Source organism: Pagrus pagrus (genome assembly GCF_965226575.1).
Source record: "Pagrus pagrus genome assembly, chromosome: 3".
Taxonomy (NCBI): Eukaryota; Metazoa; Chordata; class Actinopteri; order Spariformes; family Sparidae; genus Pagrus; species Pagrus pagrus.
Genome location: NC_140187.1, coordinates 9354775 through 9368392, shown reverse-complemented (window position 1 = coordinate 9368392; position 13618 = coordinate 9354775). Strand labels below are relative to the sequence as shown.

General features: G+C 40.4%; 1 protein-coding gene across 1 annotated transcript; it reads left to right on the top strand.

The window, feature by feature from the left end:
• The first annotated feature begins 6686 nt into the window (after nucleotides 1-6686).
• On the top strand, nucleotides 6687-11686 carry LOC311253319 (uncharacterized protein). Its single transcript, XM_084347199.1, has 6 exons — nucleotides 6687-7054; nucleotides 8398-9029; nucleotides 9217-9318; nucleotides 9661-9722; nucleotides 10727-10987; nucleotides 11124-11686. The coding sequence occupies exons 2-6, from the start codon at nucleotides 8408-8410 to the stop codon at nucleotides 11160-11162; spliced, it is 1086 nt and encodes a 361-aa protein (XP_084203325.1). The 5' UTR covers nucleotides 6687-7054; nucleotides 8398-8407; the 3' UTR covers nucleotides 11163-11686.
• Nucleotides 11687-13618: the final 1932 nt, after the last annotated feature.

Below are 13618 nucleotides of genomic sequence, written 5' to 3'. Positions count from 1 at the left end.
AGTGAATGTACTTTCCACCTCTTGCTAATAAGAGCTGCTGTTTTCAGAACAACACTTCATCAGATGCAGAAGATCTGGTGCTGTGGGCTTGACAATGCCTCTGACTGTGATAGCTTGAAAAGCACCAAATTAAATATGCAGACCAAATGAATCATTTATAAGATTATCTATCTTGGCCTCTGAGGCAAAGAGCTGGCTGTTTAATTTGATGCTTTACTGTCCAATACAGTCACATCAAGGACAAACTCTGTCAGGATGTTAGAGAAAACATCTCATTTGGATTTTTTGTAAACACCAAGCTTGTGATTTTACATTTCTCTGAGCTGATTCCTCCTCTGTCAGCCGCTAAAGTCATTTCCTGCTCAGACATACTGGCTGTGTCTTTGCTGTCTGTTCAGCTGCCTGGTCATCTTAGTCACTAGTTAACGGTCAGGTCAGCTGGCCGCCCTTCTGCCCCGATGATCACTGATCGCACAGTGATATACCAAAGACGAGGCCTGATAACATTTTAGCAGTTAACGGACAGGTGGCTCCTGCAAGGTCAAAGCCAATGTGAGGCTGCCATCTATAATTCATCAGGTGTTCCACGAAGAGATCATATCCATCCTGCCTGAGAGTCAGCACAAGAAATTCATTCAAAGACCAGCAGATGGTCTTGATCACGGTGACACAGCAGACTGTACTGCAGCCCTAAATGGATCTATAAATACCAGCCTCGCATGACTCTCCTCTTTACTCTCCAGCTCGCTGACGAGCTGTGTCAAGCTTTAAAGGAAACAATGCACACGAAAGTTCAGACAGCGAGTCTCATACCAGTAGATTGGGTTACTGTTTTGTCAGCGGGCACGTTATAAGCCACTCTGAGAGCTGCACAGACAGCAGCCCGTGTACTGTAGTTCACTCACTCCAGAGGGCAAAGACACTTGGGCAGAAATCCCTCCAAAGTCTCCTGTTTCTTCCAGTGACGGTAACACTCCTGGATGCAGGACAAGAGCACACAGGCTGCAGTGACCTTGGCATTTTTGATCAAAGTGCAAACGAGGTGCTGCTTAGGAGCACAGCTGGTGTAATACTGAGTGGCGAAGCAGTCCTCATGGTTTAATATTGATCAGAGTTCAGCTGTGCTCACCTACAGTATTACTTCAGCCATTGATTCGGCGCCCTGACTTTGCTGACCAAGAGCATTCAGACATGGCTTTTGCATTACTTTTATAGCATCTTTATAGACTCCAGGCCTGATATGATTGAATTGAGCAAAGCAAAAAAATCCTCACCAAAAAGGGGAAGAGTGCATCGTGACAAATGAGCAGCATGTTTTTTGGCACCGAGCTCGTGAGGGGCTCCATCTGCTCTCTCAGCACTGAGAGGATGAAGGACAGACAGGTGGACTCATCCTGCAGCTCGCCGTGTTGACGGAGGATCAGAAATTCCTGACACAGTGTGATAACACACCCAGAAGTCACTCTGTTTATCACTTTCAGTTTCACTTGCTCCACACGATCGTGCCGGAAAATCCCTGATGTCATCAAGGCGTCGCACGCGCCCGCACATTTAATGCCGTCTGAAATTTAAGATGACACATGAGTCAACTTCAGTATGGAATGCTGAGGGGGTGTATCAGTAAAATGTTTACTGACAACGTATCATTTCTTTTGCAATATCTGCTTGTAATGACTACAGCATTGTTTGTCCCCAGTAAATTTGAAGACTGTGGTCTGGGTTAATGGAGAAAAAGCCCTGAACACATGGGACTCCTGTTGCCTTGTGAAATGAATCCAGGCAGCAACTACGCGAAAATGATTGGGAAAATAATTTAGCAATTTAAACACTCAAAAAGTCATCACATTTACATTTGTCACATTTAATTTGAAATTACTTTTGGCTATAGGCCTCCATTGTTGTCCAAAAAACTCGATGGGTGAGCCATGCTGGTGGTGGGTCACATTTTCCTTCACCACACGAGTTCATTTTGAGTTCATTTCACATGCACCATCCTGCTGCTGCTGTTTATGAGTGATGTAAAAGCGTTTGAGTTGATGCCAGGAAATATAAAACTACGTTAAACATTAACAGATTCTGTCTTTCGGTGACATAACAAGAAACTCTTGTGATCCTGACTGAGAGTTTGTGGCAGAGGGACTTTGTTCCTGAAAACTCTTCAATTATTCAACTCACATTTTGGTCGACTTCAATAATTCAAAGAGGCTCAAAGGAGTGTTTTTGATGACCGGCTCTCAATATATCACAACACCATTATAATTTATATCATGGTAAATCAATGAAGCATTTAGGGTGTATTATATGCTCAGGTAATTCATAATATTGGATGCAATTGTATTCTCCAGTATCTGTCTGAATCTGCGTAACTCTTGCTGTGCTCAGGCTGGATCTTCCCATCAATCATGTTGAGATTGAGAGTGGAGTCTCATGACAGAGAGGGCGAGGACTGATCCAAGGCGATAAAGATTTATGACAGGTAACTGCACGCTGACTGCTCTGCTGCAGTGCGTCAGCCCTGGAGGTCAACGGCCAGACTTCAGTGGGACGAAACGTGAGTCTCACATTTGTCCTGCTTAACGCCCATGAAAAATGAAGGAGGTGACCTGAAGTATCACCCGGGCTCAGACAGTAGACGACGTGCTGCCTTCAGATGACCACAGGCTGCATTTCACATCTGGGGCGGCCACATACTGTACGTGCACGAGGCGATACGGTGGTCCAGCTGCAGTCCATTACAAAGATGAATCTGCATAAACACCACACAGATAATTACCTACATTATTCTGACAATAGGAAAGATTATAAAAGACAAGCTTCCAGAATAAAAAGAAATGTCTTCAGGCTGCCTGTAAACTCACCCACTGCTACTAAAACAATGTTTACTTCGTTTCACCATCATCACATTACAGTTATTGATCGTACGTAACCTCATATAGATACATTACCTCATCCCTCCTGCAAACAGCTTTGTTTCAAAATGAAAAAAAATATTTGAAATGCACTCCAGATCAAGGTCTTTGTCAACAGGGCAGGCAGAATCAACAAAAATAAAAGTTCCTTGTAGCTGCTTTAATAAAGAAAAACATACATTTTCTCTTAGGTTACACACAGTTAACAATTTCAGCGAATGTTACTGTGTTAAAACTACAAAATCGAAAATGTAAAGCAGAATCCCTTATTCACATGAATATATTAAGATAACTTATTGAGGCAAAAGTAGCAACCTTTATATAGCGCTTACAAAATACTCAAAGATGCTTCACAAAAAAAGAAAGAAATGTACATTTATACATAATTTGGGGTAGTTTGATCAATAATGGATCTTTTTATATGCTCATCTCATGTTTTGTCTGTAAAATCTTAATCTGTAAAGTAAATAGCAGCTGAAGCTGTCACATTCGGGATGCAGGATAACATCAGCTGTCTGATAAAGGCTTTAAAATGAAAAAACAGAATGGCCCAAAATGAACATTTCCGCCGACAATCCGATAAGACGATGCTTTAATTATGTGTATGAGAAGCAAATCATCGATTGAGTAGTTATCTCTTTTTGTCTAGTGAATGCGTACAAGCAATGCATGCCATCTTGATAAGAGTACAATATGTAAATCTAACATGGGAGTCTCATCTGCAATTAAGTGGAAAAAATATGTGCATATATCGGTATCTACACTGGCCATCTGCCAAAGTGAGTTGTAAGATATCAGCACAACAGATTACAGCAAACATCAAATATCAAGCATGTGTCAAATAAATATATTGGAGGGAAAAGTACAATGTTTCCATCTAAATTATAGAGGAGTAGTTGTGTAAAGTAGCTTGAAATAGAAATGCTCAGGTTAAGTTCAAGTTCCTTGCATTTGTACTCAGTTACAATCCACTGCTGCCTTCAGGTGACGTGACTGACGTGGGACAGCACGCAGAGGTGGGTCCGCAGTGTTGAGTGTGACACCCTGTGGCTTCACTGTGGTACTGCACTAAAGCAAACTGATGGGAGGTTTCCACTGACTGTTTGCTTCTGTGAAGGCCTAAATGTTTAGTTGTACATTAATTTTTTTTAAAATGGGCGCGAATGAGTTTTAATTCTGTAGGCTCATCACACATGTATTGTCACTTCTCTAAAGTTATTGTGTTTTTCTAACTGAAATGACAAAAAGCTGATTAAATGACCTTAAAAATACCTTCTGCAGGCAACCAGTCATTTACATCCAAGATGAATGGAAATCTCTTTACAGTGCGACATAATTAGGAGAAATTAAAGTCAGAGTTTCCCTCATAACATAAAACCAGAACCAGAAATATGATCTATGTAGGTCAGTTGAGGTTATTAGGTCACTGACAATGACTAAACTACAGTCTGCTTTAAACTCTCCAGACAAAACAAGGCTTAAGAAAAGAATGTGTTTTCTTAACTCTAAAACCAGTTGCACCACGAACGGGGCAGCAAACCAGTTATGTTGCTTTCATTTCAGACAAAACGCCTCGTGTTTCGACAGGCCAGATAAGAGACTGCTCATGAAGTCAGATACGCTGGTCATAAAAAATGTTAACCGTTGAGTTATGAGCAAAGGGTCAGACTTCCTTCTATGAAAACAGCTCTATTCTGAACACTTCCTAGAAATCTTCGACCGCATTACAAACTTCTGCTGTAATCGGGCCGATCCCAGCTCATTCACGTCTGCAAACTGGAGGGAAAAGTTAGAGGTTACAAATCTTAAATTAACCTCCTGACGTCATAAGTTCACCGCTGTGGTTGATGATTAACTAGATTACAAAGGTGAAAATGATTATGAATGGATTGCGGTCATAGAAGTAGGTAGCCTAGTGAAATCTGCAAGCATGGAAACAAACTTTGAAAGCCTTTCCTGTAACTCAGGTTTCAGCTCCTCAAATGTGATGACTGACTGAATATCTGGACTGTTAGTTGGACAAAACAACACCTGAAGTTGCCACACGAGCTCTGGAAACTTATGATGGGGATTTTTAGATTAAACAACCAATGAAAAACATGATTGACTGATTAATGACAGTAAAAAATATAACTTGCACACTATGCAACATACCATCACCTGTATATGTGTATGAAAACTGTCTATACACACAGGTAAAGGTATGTTATTGTATCAAAGTGTGACAGTAATAGTGTACTAAGAGGTGTCATGATATTTTGATATTCACGATAACCTTGATATTAAAATATTAGAACACTTATATCGTGACAGCCCTAACTGTACTATACTACTGTACTACTCTGGTGTAGTATACTGTTGTAGTTCATGTTGACATACTACTCACATGCAGTATATTACTGCCTTTGCTGCTACTCACTACACCACCATGTCACCTCACCTTACATAGTATTGCACTATTAGTTTAAGTTCAACTCTGCTCATAGTTACTGCGCGTACACTGCTTAGTTTGTCATTTTGAGTGAAACTGCACTTTTATGGCTCCTATATTGATCTACTTATCTGTTCTTATTTCTGTCTCTGTGCTGCTCCAACATCTGAATTCCCCTCTGGGGATCAATAAAAGCTGATCTTATCTTCGCTTAATGACAGTCTATTACACAGACCAGCACCAGTATGAAAAACAGCTGCTGGCTACATTATTTACTGAGGCCATCATGAACACACTGTGGTGTTTTGAATACTGCGAGCTTTATTTCCCCGCTGGGAAAATAAAGGTAATCAATGAATCGATGAGGATGGAACTTTGTCATCTGTCAGCTCAAATAATGTACATATGATGCAGCTTGTGTTGTCCTCCTCTTTTGGTCTGTTTAGATATATCTATCTCTGAGATGCAGTGGTAACTAAGCACATTTACTGTGCCCCAGTCCAAACTGACCTTAAAGGACAACGCAATTTCATACTGTTTTACTTTGTTTATGTGTGGCGGACCCTGCCACCTTTCTAGCTTCAAACAGTGTTTTGGGAACAGCTTGTTTATTCACTTATGGAAAAAATACGTATTTCTGAGTAGGTATTATTACAAACTATTCAATTTATTCTCCAAAACTACAAAGTGCACCTTTAATGTAAAATATAAATCAGCTAATAAATGATGATGTATTACTTGATACTGATTAAGCAACTATATCAACTAGTTTAAATCAGCACCACCTTTACCAACTGCACATTACAGGTGCTTACACATTAATGCATCAATAGGCTATTCTGAATAATCAGTACTTTAAGTATACTTTTGTAGGCCTTCATCTACCCAAGTACTTTCACTTATTTCACTGTATCACTACCTTTAGTTCAATAATTTTGATATTTACCATATTAATGAGGTAATAATACAAACTCAGAAATGTTTATTTGTTTCTGTAACTGAATAAACAAGCTGTCCCCAGAACACTGTCTGAAGCTAGAAAGGTGGCAGGGTCCGCCACATATAAACAAAGTACAACAGTATGAAATTGTGTTGTCCTTCAGGGTCAGTTTGTTTATTTAGTTTGTTTAAGCATAAATAAAATCAGTCAATGTAGATATTTATCATTTCTTCCCCTAAAATACACAGTGCACCTTTAATCTAAGTATGTTACGATAAGGTCGCCTACTCCTAAAAAACAAGGACTCTGAGGCAACCTTTAAATGTATCTCCGCCTGATGAAATGCATGAAAACACATGAGGTTCAGCTGTTTCCCCCTCAGAGGAAGTGACCTCTGCAGCTTCAACTTCCTGTAAAGCAAAAACGTGGCCATAACCATCGCGGAGGAAAATGACGACACAGGACTCGAGAGCGAAACCGTAAACAACAGGGCCGGCAGCCTGCCGTGTGTGCGCCCCGAGCCCGGCTGGAAACCAGGAAGACGCGCTGATTGTTGCCGTCCTCCGCCCCCTCCGCCCCGGCACATGACGACAGGCGGTTCCAGGTAAGAAAGGGGGGCAGAGACGTGTCCATACATGGGGTGGAGAATGCAGGTAGAGGAGAGGCTCTGAGGTAAAGCTGCTCGGAGTCAGTCACTTTTGGAGACAACTGGGACAAACAGTGCGCGGATCTCTGCAGGGATTCAACCGGGCTGCTGCTGTTGAAGGAGACGAGGTGAGTCCATAGATACACTAACTTCAGTCTGTGGCGTTAAATAGACTCACTGGAGAACATTACAGACTTATTTCTGCTTCCCCTTTTGCTTCACTTCTTTCTTTTCTCTCTCTGTCTGACTTTTGAGAAGTGTTTGGAAACGCTCTGACAACCATAGACAAGCACAGGAGTCTTCCTGGTCCACTTGATACACGTTTTATACAGTTGTACAGTAAATAAAGACGTTTTTCTTTGTATTTTTGAGTTAAAATCATTTAATTAATCCATCAGCCAACTGAAAGAAAATGAATTTTTAACTGTTTTAATAATTAATTATTTGTTTTAAGTCTGTTAAAGTCTTTTTATAACTATGTTTGGACTGTTAGACATACCTGTTGTTTGCATAAGTCAACATAGGCTACAGAGCAAGTGGTGGAGTGTTTTTCACTATTATTTTGCCATGTTAGAGCAGATCAGTAATCGATTACTCAAGTGAATAATAATTGGTTGCAGCATCAATAAAGTTTAGGGCTGCGACTCATCAACATTTGGTCTGTAAAATGTTACTTAATTTCTCTAAAATCCTAACTGACACCTTTGTGTTGCTTGTTTTGTCCGACCAACACTCGTAAACCCAAAGAGAAAAGGTTAATTATCGTGGATCGCAGCAGCAAGTCAACAGGGTACAGAGCACGGTGGTGGGGGGTTTTCACTGTTGTTTTGTTATGTAAGAGCAGATGAGTAATAGATTACTCAAGAACATAATTATTAGGGCTCCAACTACAGATTACTTTCATTATCGATTAATCTGCTGATTCACTGACTGTTTTCTTGATTTATTTGATTAACTCAACAACTTTGGTCTATATAATGTCAATTACATTCAAAAATCCTTTAAGGACAAAAGGTTTATTATCGCAAATTACTCAGGAAAATGATCATTAGTTGCAGCATCAATAAAGTTGAGGGCTGCAGCTGAAGAGTACTTTCATCATCGATGGATCTGCAGACGATTTTCTTGTTTTTAGTGATTAACTCACAAACGTTTAGTCTATAAAATGTCAGTAACAGTAAAACTCCCCCCAGAAAAATCCACTTTTAGCTACTTGTTTTGTCCGACCAACGCTCCAAAACACAGAGATAAAAAGTTTGTTATTGCATATTGCAAATCCTCTGAGTTGTTCGACTATTTTGCTTGAAAAATTACTATTTTCCTGTCTTATAACTAACTGATTAATCAACTATTCATTCTAACTCTAAAGCCCGTTTAGACACGCGTGATTTCTGACTGAATATTGCAGACATTTGATGCAAAACAACCTTCTAACCTATTGTGTGCTCCATGTTGTTTTCTTGTCTTGTAGTCATCCCGCCATGGAAACACAAACAGAAAGCCAAAGGCCTGACAGCAACAACAATGGCCAGCTGATCTCTGTGCCTCACAAGGACACCATCCGTCTGCTGGAGGTGTTCGTGACGCGCAGCCTCAGCTTAAATGATGGGGCCCTGGGAAGTAAGAAGGAGAGGAAAGATAAGTGGGTGACGATGCCAAACAGGCAAAGACGACACTCCAGCGACCCTTCCATCCACTTGATGGAATTACCGGGATCAAGTGACGAGGAAATTGGTACATTTTCTGTAGTCGAACCTCCGGCAAGTGTGCCCGATACGGTTCCCGAAGAACCAGAGAAACCCCCGAAGAAATCAAAGAACAAGAAGCCGTCATTTTGGAAAACCTTTGTTGGTTTTTTCTCTCGGAAGAACAGCGAGGAGAAAGATGAAGATGAGGACAATCGGTCAGAGATCACCGAGGTGGTCAAAGCAGAAGAGTCACTCTCTGACGCTGTGACCAACTGCCTGCCAGCAACGACGGTCGCTTTACAAAAAAAAAAGTCCACTAGGAGAAAATCCATCAAAAAGAGATTTTCCAAAAGGCGGCGATCTACGTTAAGAATAAATAAAGATCTCAACACTGCTGACATCTCCAGAGTTGAAGGTGAGTTTGAGGATTAAATAGATTGACCTGATTTGTGTGATGTAAGCGTGACTAATAATATGACTCACTGTTAATGTAACATGGATTCATGTAAATCTGGGTCACGTTACTGTTGTAAAAAAGCTTTTACTGCACGATTCCTTTGCGTTAGTAAACTTACAAACAATGGATCTTTTTTGCTTTGCAGCTGTCGTCAGCGTGGAACCGACGTACTCCTACTATGAGAAGGTGTCGCAGGAACTGGAGAGGATCGTTCACGAAGTGAAAGAGGAAGATCAGCTCACTGACGGTGAGAAACTGTTCCTCGTTCATTAAAGTGCCAAAGTGCCGAGTTGTGAGGCATCAAACAGCATTTTCATTTGACGGAAGGTTTGGTATCAAAATAAAACCGAACCATTTGATGCACCAAACAATAAGAAGCATGTCACTGCTAAACAGTTTATACTTAACTTAATTTGAATGATGAAAGTTCTGTTGACTTTTTAAAGTTACCATCCTTTCATCTTCGAATATAAGATCAACATCCACTCACATTAACTCCCTTTAACTGCTTACATGTTGCTAAAACTGATTTAGTATCATGTTGTTCAGCACATTGTTTAAACTTCCCCTCGCTGTCGTTTTATCTCAGAGCAAATCATCAACAGGATCATCGCTTTGACAAAGGAGCAGGGTGACGCCATAGACGACAAGGTTGGTATTCATCGTTGTTTTTAGCAAAAATGTTTGTTGATGAAACTCCGGGTAAACAATCAAAAACTTGGGAAATTTCACAGGAAATTACTGAAATGGTTCAGACAGACCCTGTTCTTCATAAGATAGTAACGTATGATGTGTTCATGAGAAACAGGCGCTTTAACAGAAAGCAGAAGAGATAAGAGATGCAAATTGCCACTTCTAGTGGTTGTCATGAGACTGTGAGGGTATGAAACCTGCCATCTGAAAAGTAAAGAGTAACTAAAGCTTTCAGTCAGATGTCGTTGAAATCTACCTCATGAACTTTGTGACATTTCACTGCTGATCATCAGTCTATATTTAGCTCCTTCCTTACCTGTGTGAGTTACGTAATGTGTTGTTTACCATTTACTGTATCACCAGAGACGGCGTGTGTGCGTGATAACTGTACTGAAAGTGTAATAGCAACGGGAGAGGAGGTGCAGAGTCACGAGTCACGAGTCTCTGCTATGTAAAACACTATGTGACTGCTTTATGGCCTGTGGCTAAAACTGGTTCTTACAGTGAGAGCTGCAGCAATTAGTCGATAAATCAATTAGTTGATCGACAAAATTAAACTGAAACTATTTTGATTGTGATTGAATCATCATTTAAGACATTTTCACAGTTTCAGTAGTTTAAGTGTGAGGATTTGCTGCCTTACGTTGTCACATGTGGTTATAAACCTTTTTTGACAAAAGCAACAATTTGATGACACCCACGTTTGCTTAAATGAATCGTGATGAGCATTTTTTGACATTTTCGCACATTTTTAAGACCAATCTATGGATCAATAAGGAGTTTAACCAGTTATCTGCTGGAATAAGACAAAATATAGAAATGTATTTTACCAACAGCTGTTTTCAGCAGTGTTTTTGGAGCTATTTTACGATCTATTTATCCATGTTTATTAGCATCAAAATTTCACATAGGTCAAAGTAGGTTGTATCTGCTGACAGCCGTCATCTCCTTATCTCCTCCAGCTGAAAGATAACCCCACCCTGAGCGGCTTCTTCCAGCGGATGTCCTACTCTTCCTTCCAGAAGTTGGCCGATGCATATCTGGAGACAGAAGCGTCGCCGACCCACAATCCTCCCACTGTCCCACCGACGGCGCCTGAGCTGATCAAGTTGGCCTTTACGTACGACTTTACAGCCAAGATAGCCCGGCTGTCCAGACAGAATGTGTGTCACATTACTGGCCTGGGGAACCGTTATCTAGAGGACCGATTTGAGTACAAACAGGTAAGAATCAGACATGTTACGTAAGTTCAACCACATGTCGGCATAATGGTTTAAGTATGTGCTGTATGTCTTAAAAATGTTAGAGCAGCATATGAACAATATCCACAATTAAAACTCTTTTGTTGTCTTTTTACAGGCCTGTACGGATCATCCAATGTCTGACAGTGACAGCTGAGAGGCACAAACACGCAGAAACAAAAACCACTGCTGAAAGTGAAACGTTTACTCTTCAACTTCACTCAGGAAGTAGTGCAGGCCCGAATTCCCCTTCACCACGACGGACTACCTAAAACTAATTTTAAAACTGGTAACCAACAAATTGTGGCCATTTTCGTTTGATTTTATCTGCTCTGTGAAAAAAATCTGCAACAGGATGTTTGCAGGAAAACCAGTCGAGTGGCTTCGGTAGGTTTGACTGAGCGTTTTGAGCACCGTTCTCAAACCCGTGGCTGCATTTCAGAATCACACACAGCTGATTCTACAAGTGACACTACTGTATAAATGTGATGCTCTTTTGATTTCTGCACATTGATTTCTAATGATACAAAAAGAGCAACACAATAATGTTGGATGTTTATACAACTGACAACTATGTGCAATTTTATTTTTTATTGTTTTACATGTCTAGGATTTTTAAAACGAGCGTATTTAGTAGAAGCTGAACTCAAATGTGACGTCTTTTCTGTTAGTTGACGTGAATGCTGGCATTCACACTCAAATAAAAGATTTTTTAATTTATTAACGCTGATTTGTATTTTTTTGTCATTATGAAACTGTCCGGCTTTAATGTTTGGTAAATTAAGTCTCCCTAACTTTGCTTGTCCCGAGCAACGTCGAACTATAGATGTCAGTAGTGGTAGTGTTGGAGTCCAGAGCTCCTGAGCAGTGTTTTCCTCCCTTAAAGTGCTGCAAGATAACTTTTAAAGAAGACGGGAGCCAAAAATGTGCTCATTTTTTCAGACTTTATACATATTTGCATTTTTCTATTGAATTTCTGGATAATTTTCCCTCATCTGCCTTCTGATAATGCCTCTCTGGTGGAAGTGTGATTGGAAATGCTTCATTTAAAAGGGGTCAAAGTGCAGAGAGGTTGGGAAACACCGCCCTGCTAGAGACAGTATGAGAGTTGTGGAAAGATTTAGGAATGAACAAGACCTTGAGCGTGCCACACCCATTGTTCTCTTACAAACCTTTGAGCTGCAGAGACAAAACGGCCTGCAGCGTTGCACCAAGTGCTCTGAAGAAAAACATTCCTGCAATTACTGGCATTGAAGTGAACACACACTGGAAGTAACTGCAGCTACCTTATGCAGAGTGTGGGTGGATCAGCTAAACACCATTAAAACACGTTCAAGTTTGTGGACAGTGTAATTAATTCCCATCTGCCAGGAAATTATGAGATGGAATGTGGCAGTCTGTCAGTTCTGTAGTTGAGGCGTGCTGTGATGACTCTCACCTGTGGAAAAGGTTTCCAGGTACCTTTCCAACCACACAGATGCCTTCCTTTGTATCCTTAATATTCTTGTGTATTCAGCGCAACACAGTGCTGTGCAACACATGTCCAGACAGCAGAGAAAAGAGGAGAGTGGAAGTAAACAGAACAAGACGAAGAGATGGCTGAATGAACACAATAGTCCCGGTGTCCTGACCCGTCATGTGACACAAACCACTGAAATCTGACTCTTGTTCAGTGACACAAAATATTTCCATACAATATACATTCATGTCACTACTTTGAGTTTTGGTTTAAAGGGGATTTCTAGAGATAAACTGTCTTGACTTTGTTAACACAAATTCAGGTGACTATCGGGAAAGACAAAAACAGGACGTGCAAGGTAGCAGGTAATGGAAAAGTTATCATGTTTACTCCAAGGATTACAAAACAGTGTGGAGAAGCTCAGTGACTAACTAAGTCATTATGCAATTAAAACTGAATACACATTTTTAAAAACATTTGACTTATTGTGATGTGTCTGATGACTAATTTCTGCACAACATAACCAGAGCCATGTCTCTACAGGTAAGTACAAATACAGTCCCTTTGACCCATTTTACAACAGCAGTTTGGCTCGACATAGCTGGTAAAGCCCAAGTTTAATTGATAACATCAATGACAGCTCTGCTGTGCTGAGGTGTCCCAGCACGTACGATACCAGCCCCTGCCTGTGGACTGCAGGCAAGCCAAAGTTTTTATCAGGGCAAATGTCTTTTGTGGACACGGGATTACATAACAACTTACTTATTGAGAAACATCACCATATAAAAGAAATGTTTTAATGGCTATACCTATGGCTGAAAAATAATGTTACAGTTGTCAACTGTCTGACCAAAGTTAGTTATTGTCACAAAGAACAGAACAATTACATACATATAAAGTAAAACCCTACATTTTGTTCTTCTGACCATTATTTTAAGTAAAAGCCTGTTTTACCTGTTTAACACTCCTTTAACACAATTAGAAAACATTAAAATGGGTCATTAAATACATTTGATGGAAACTTTAACTGTCAGTCAATTGTAAAGTGACAATCCTGTTTTAGATTGTGGTGGTGAGGCCACCTTTGTATTTACAGTTGGATCAGGCCTTGTCCCTTTAAGCCGGTGGTTTGAGTTATCTGGCCAACGACAGGA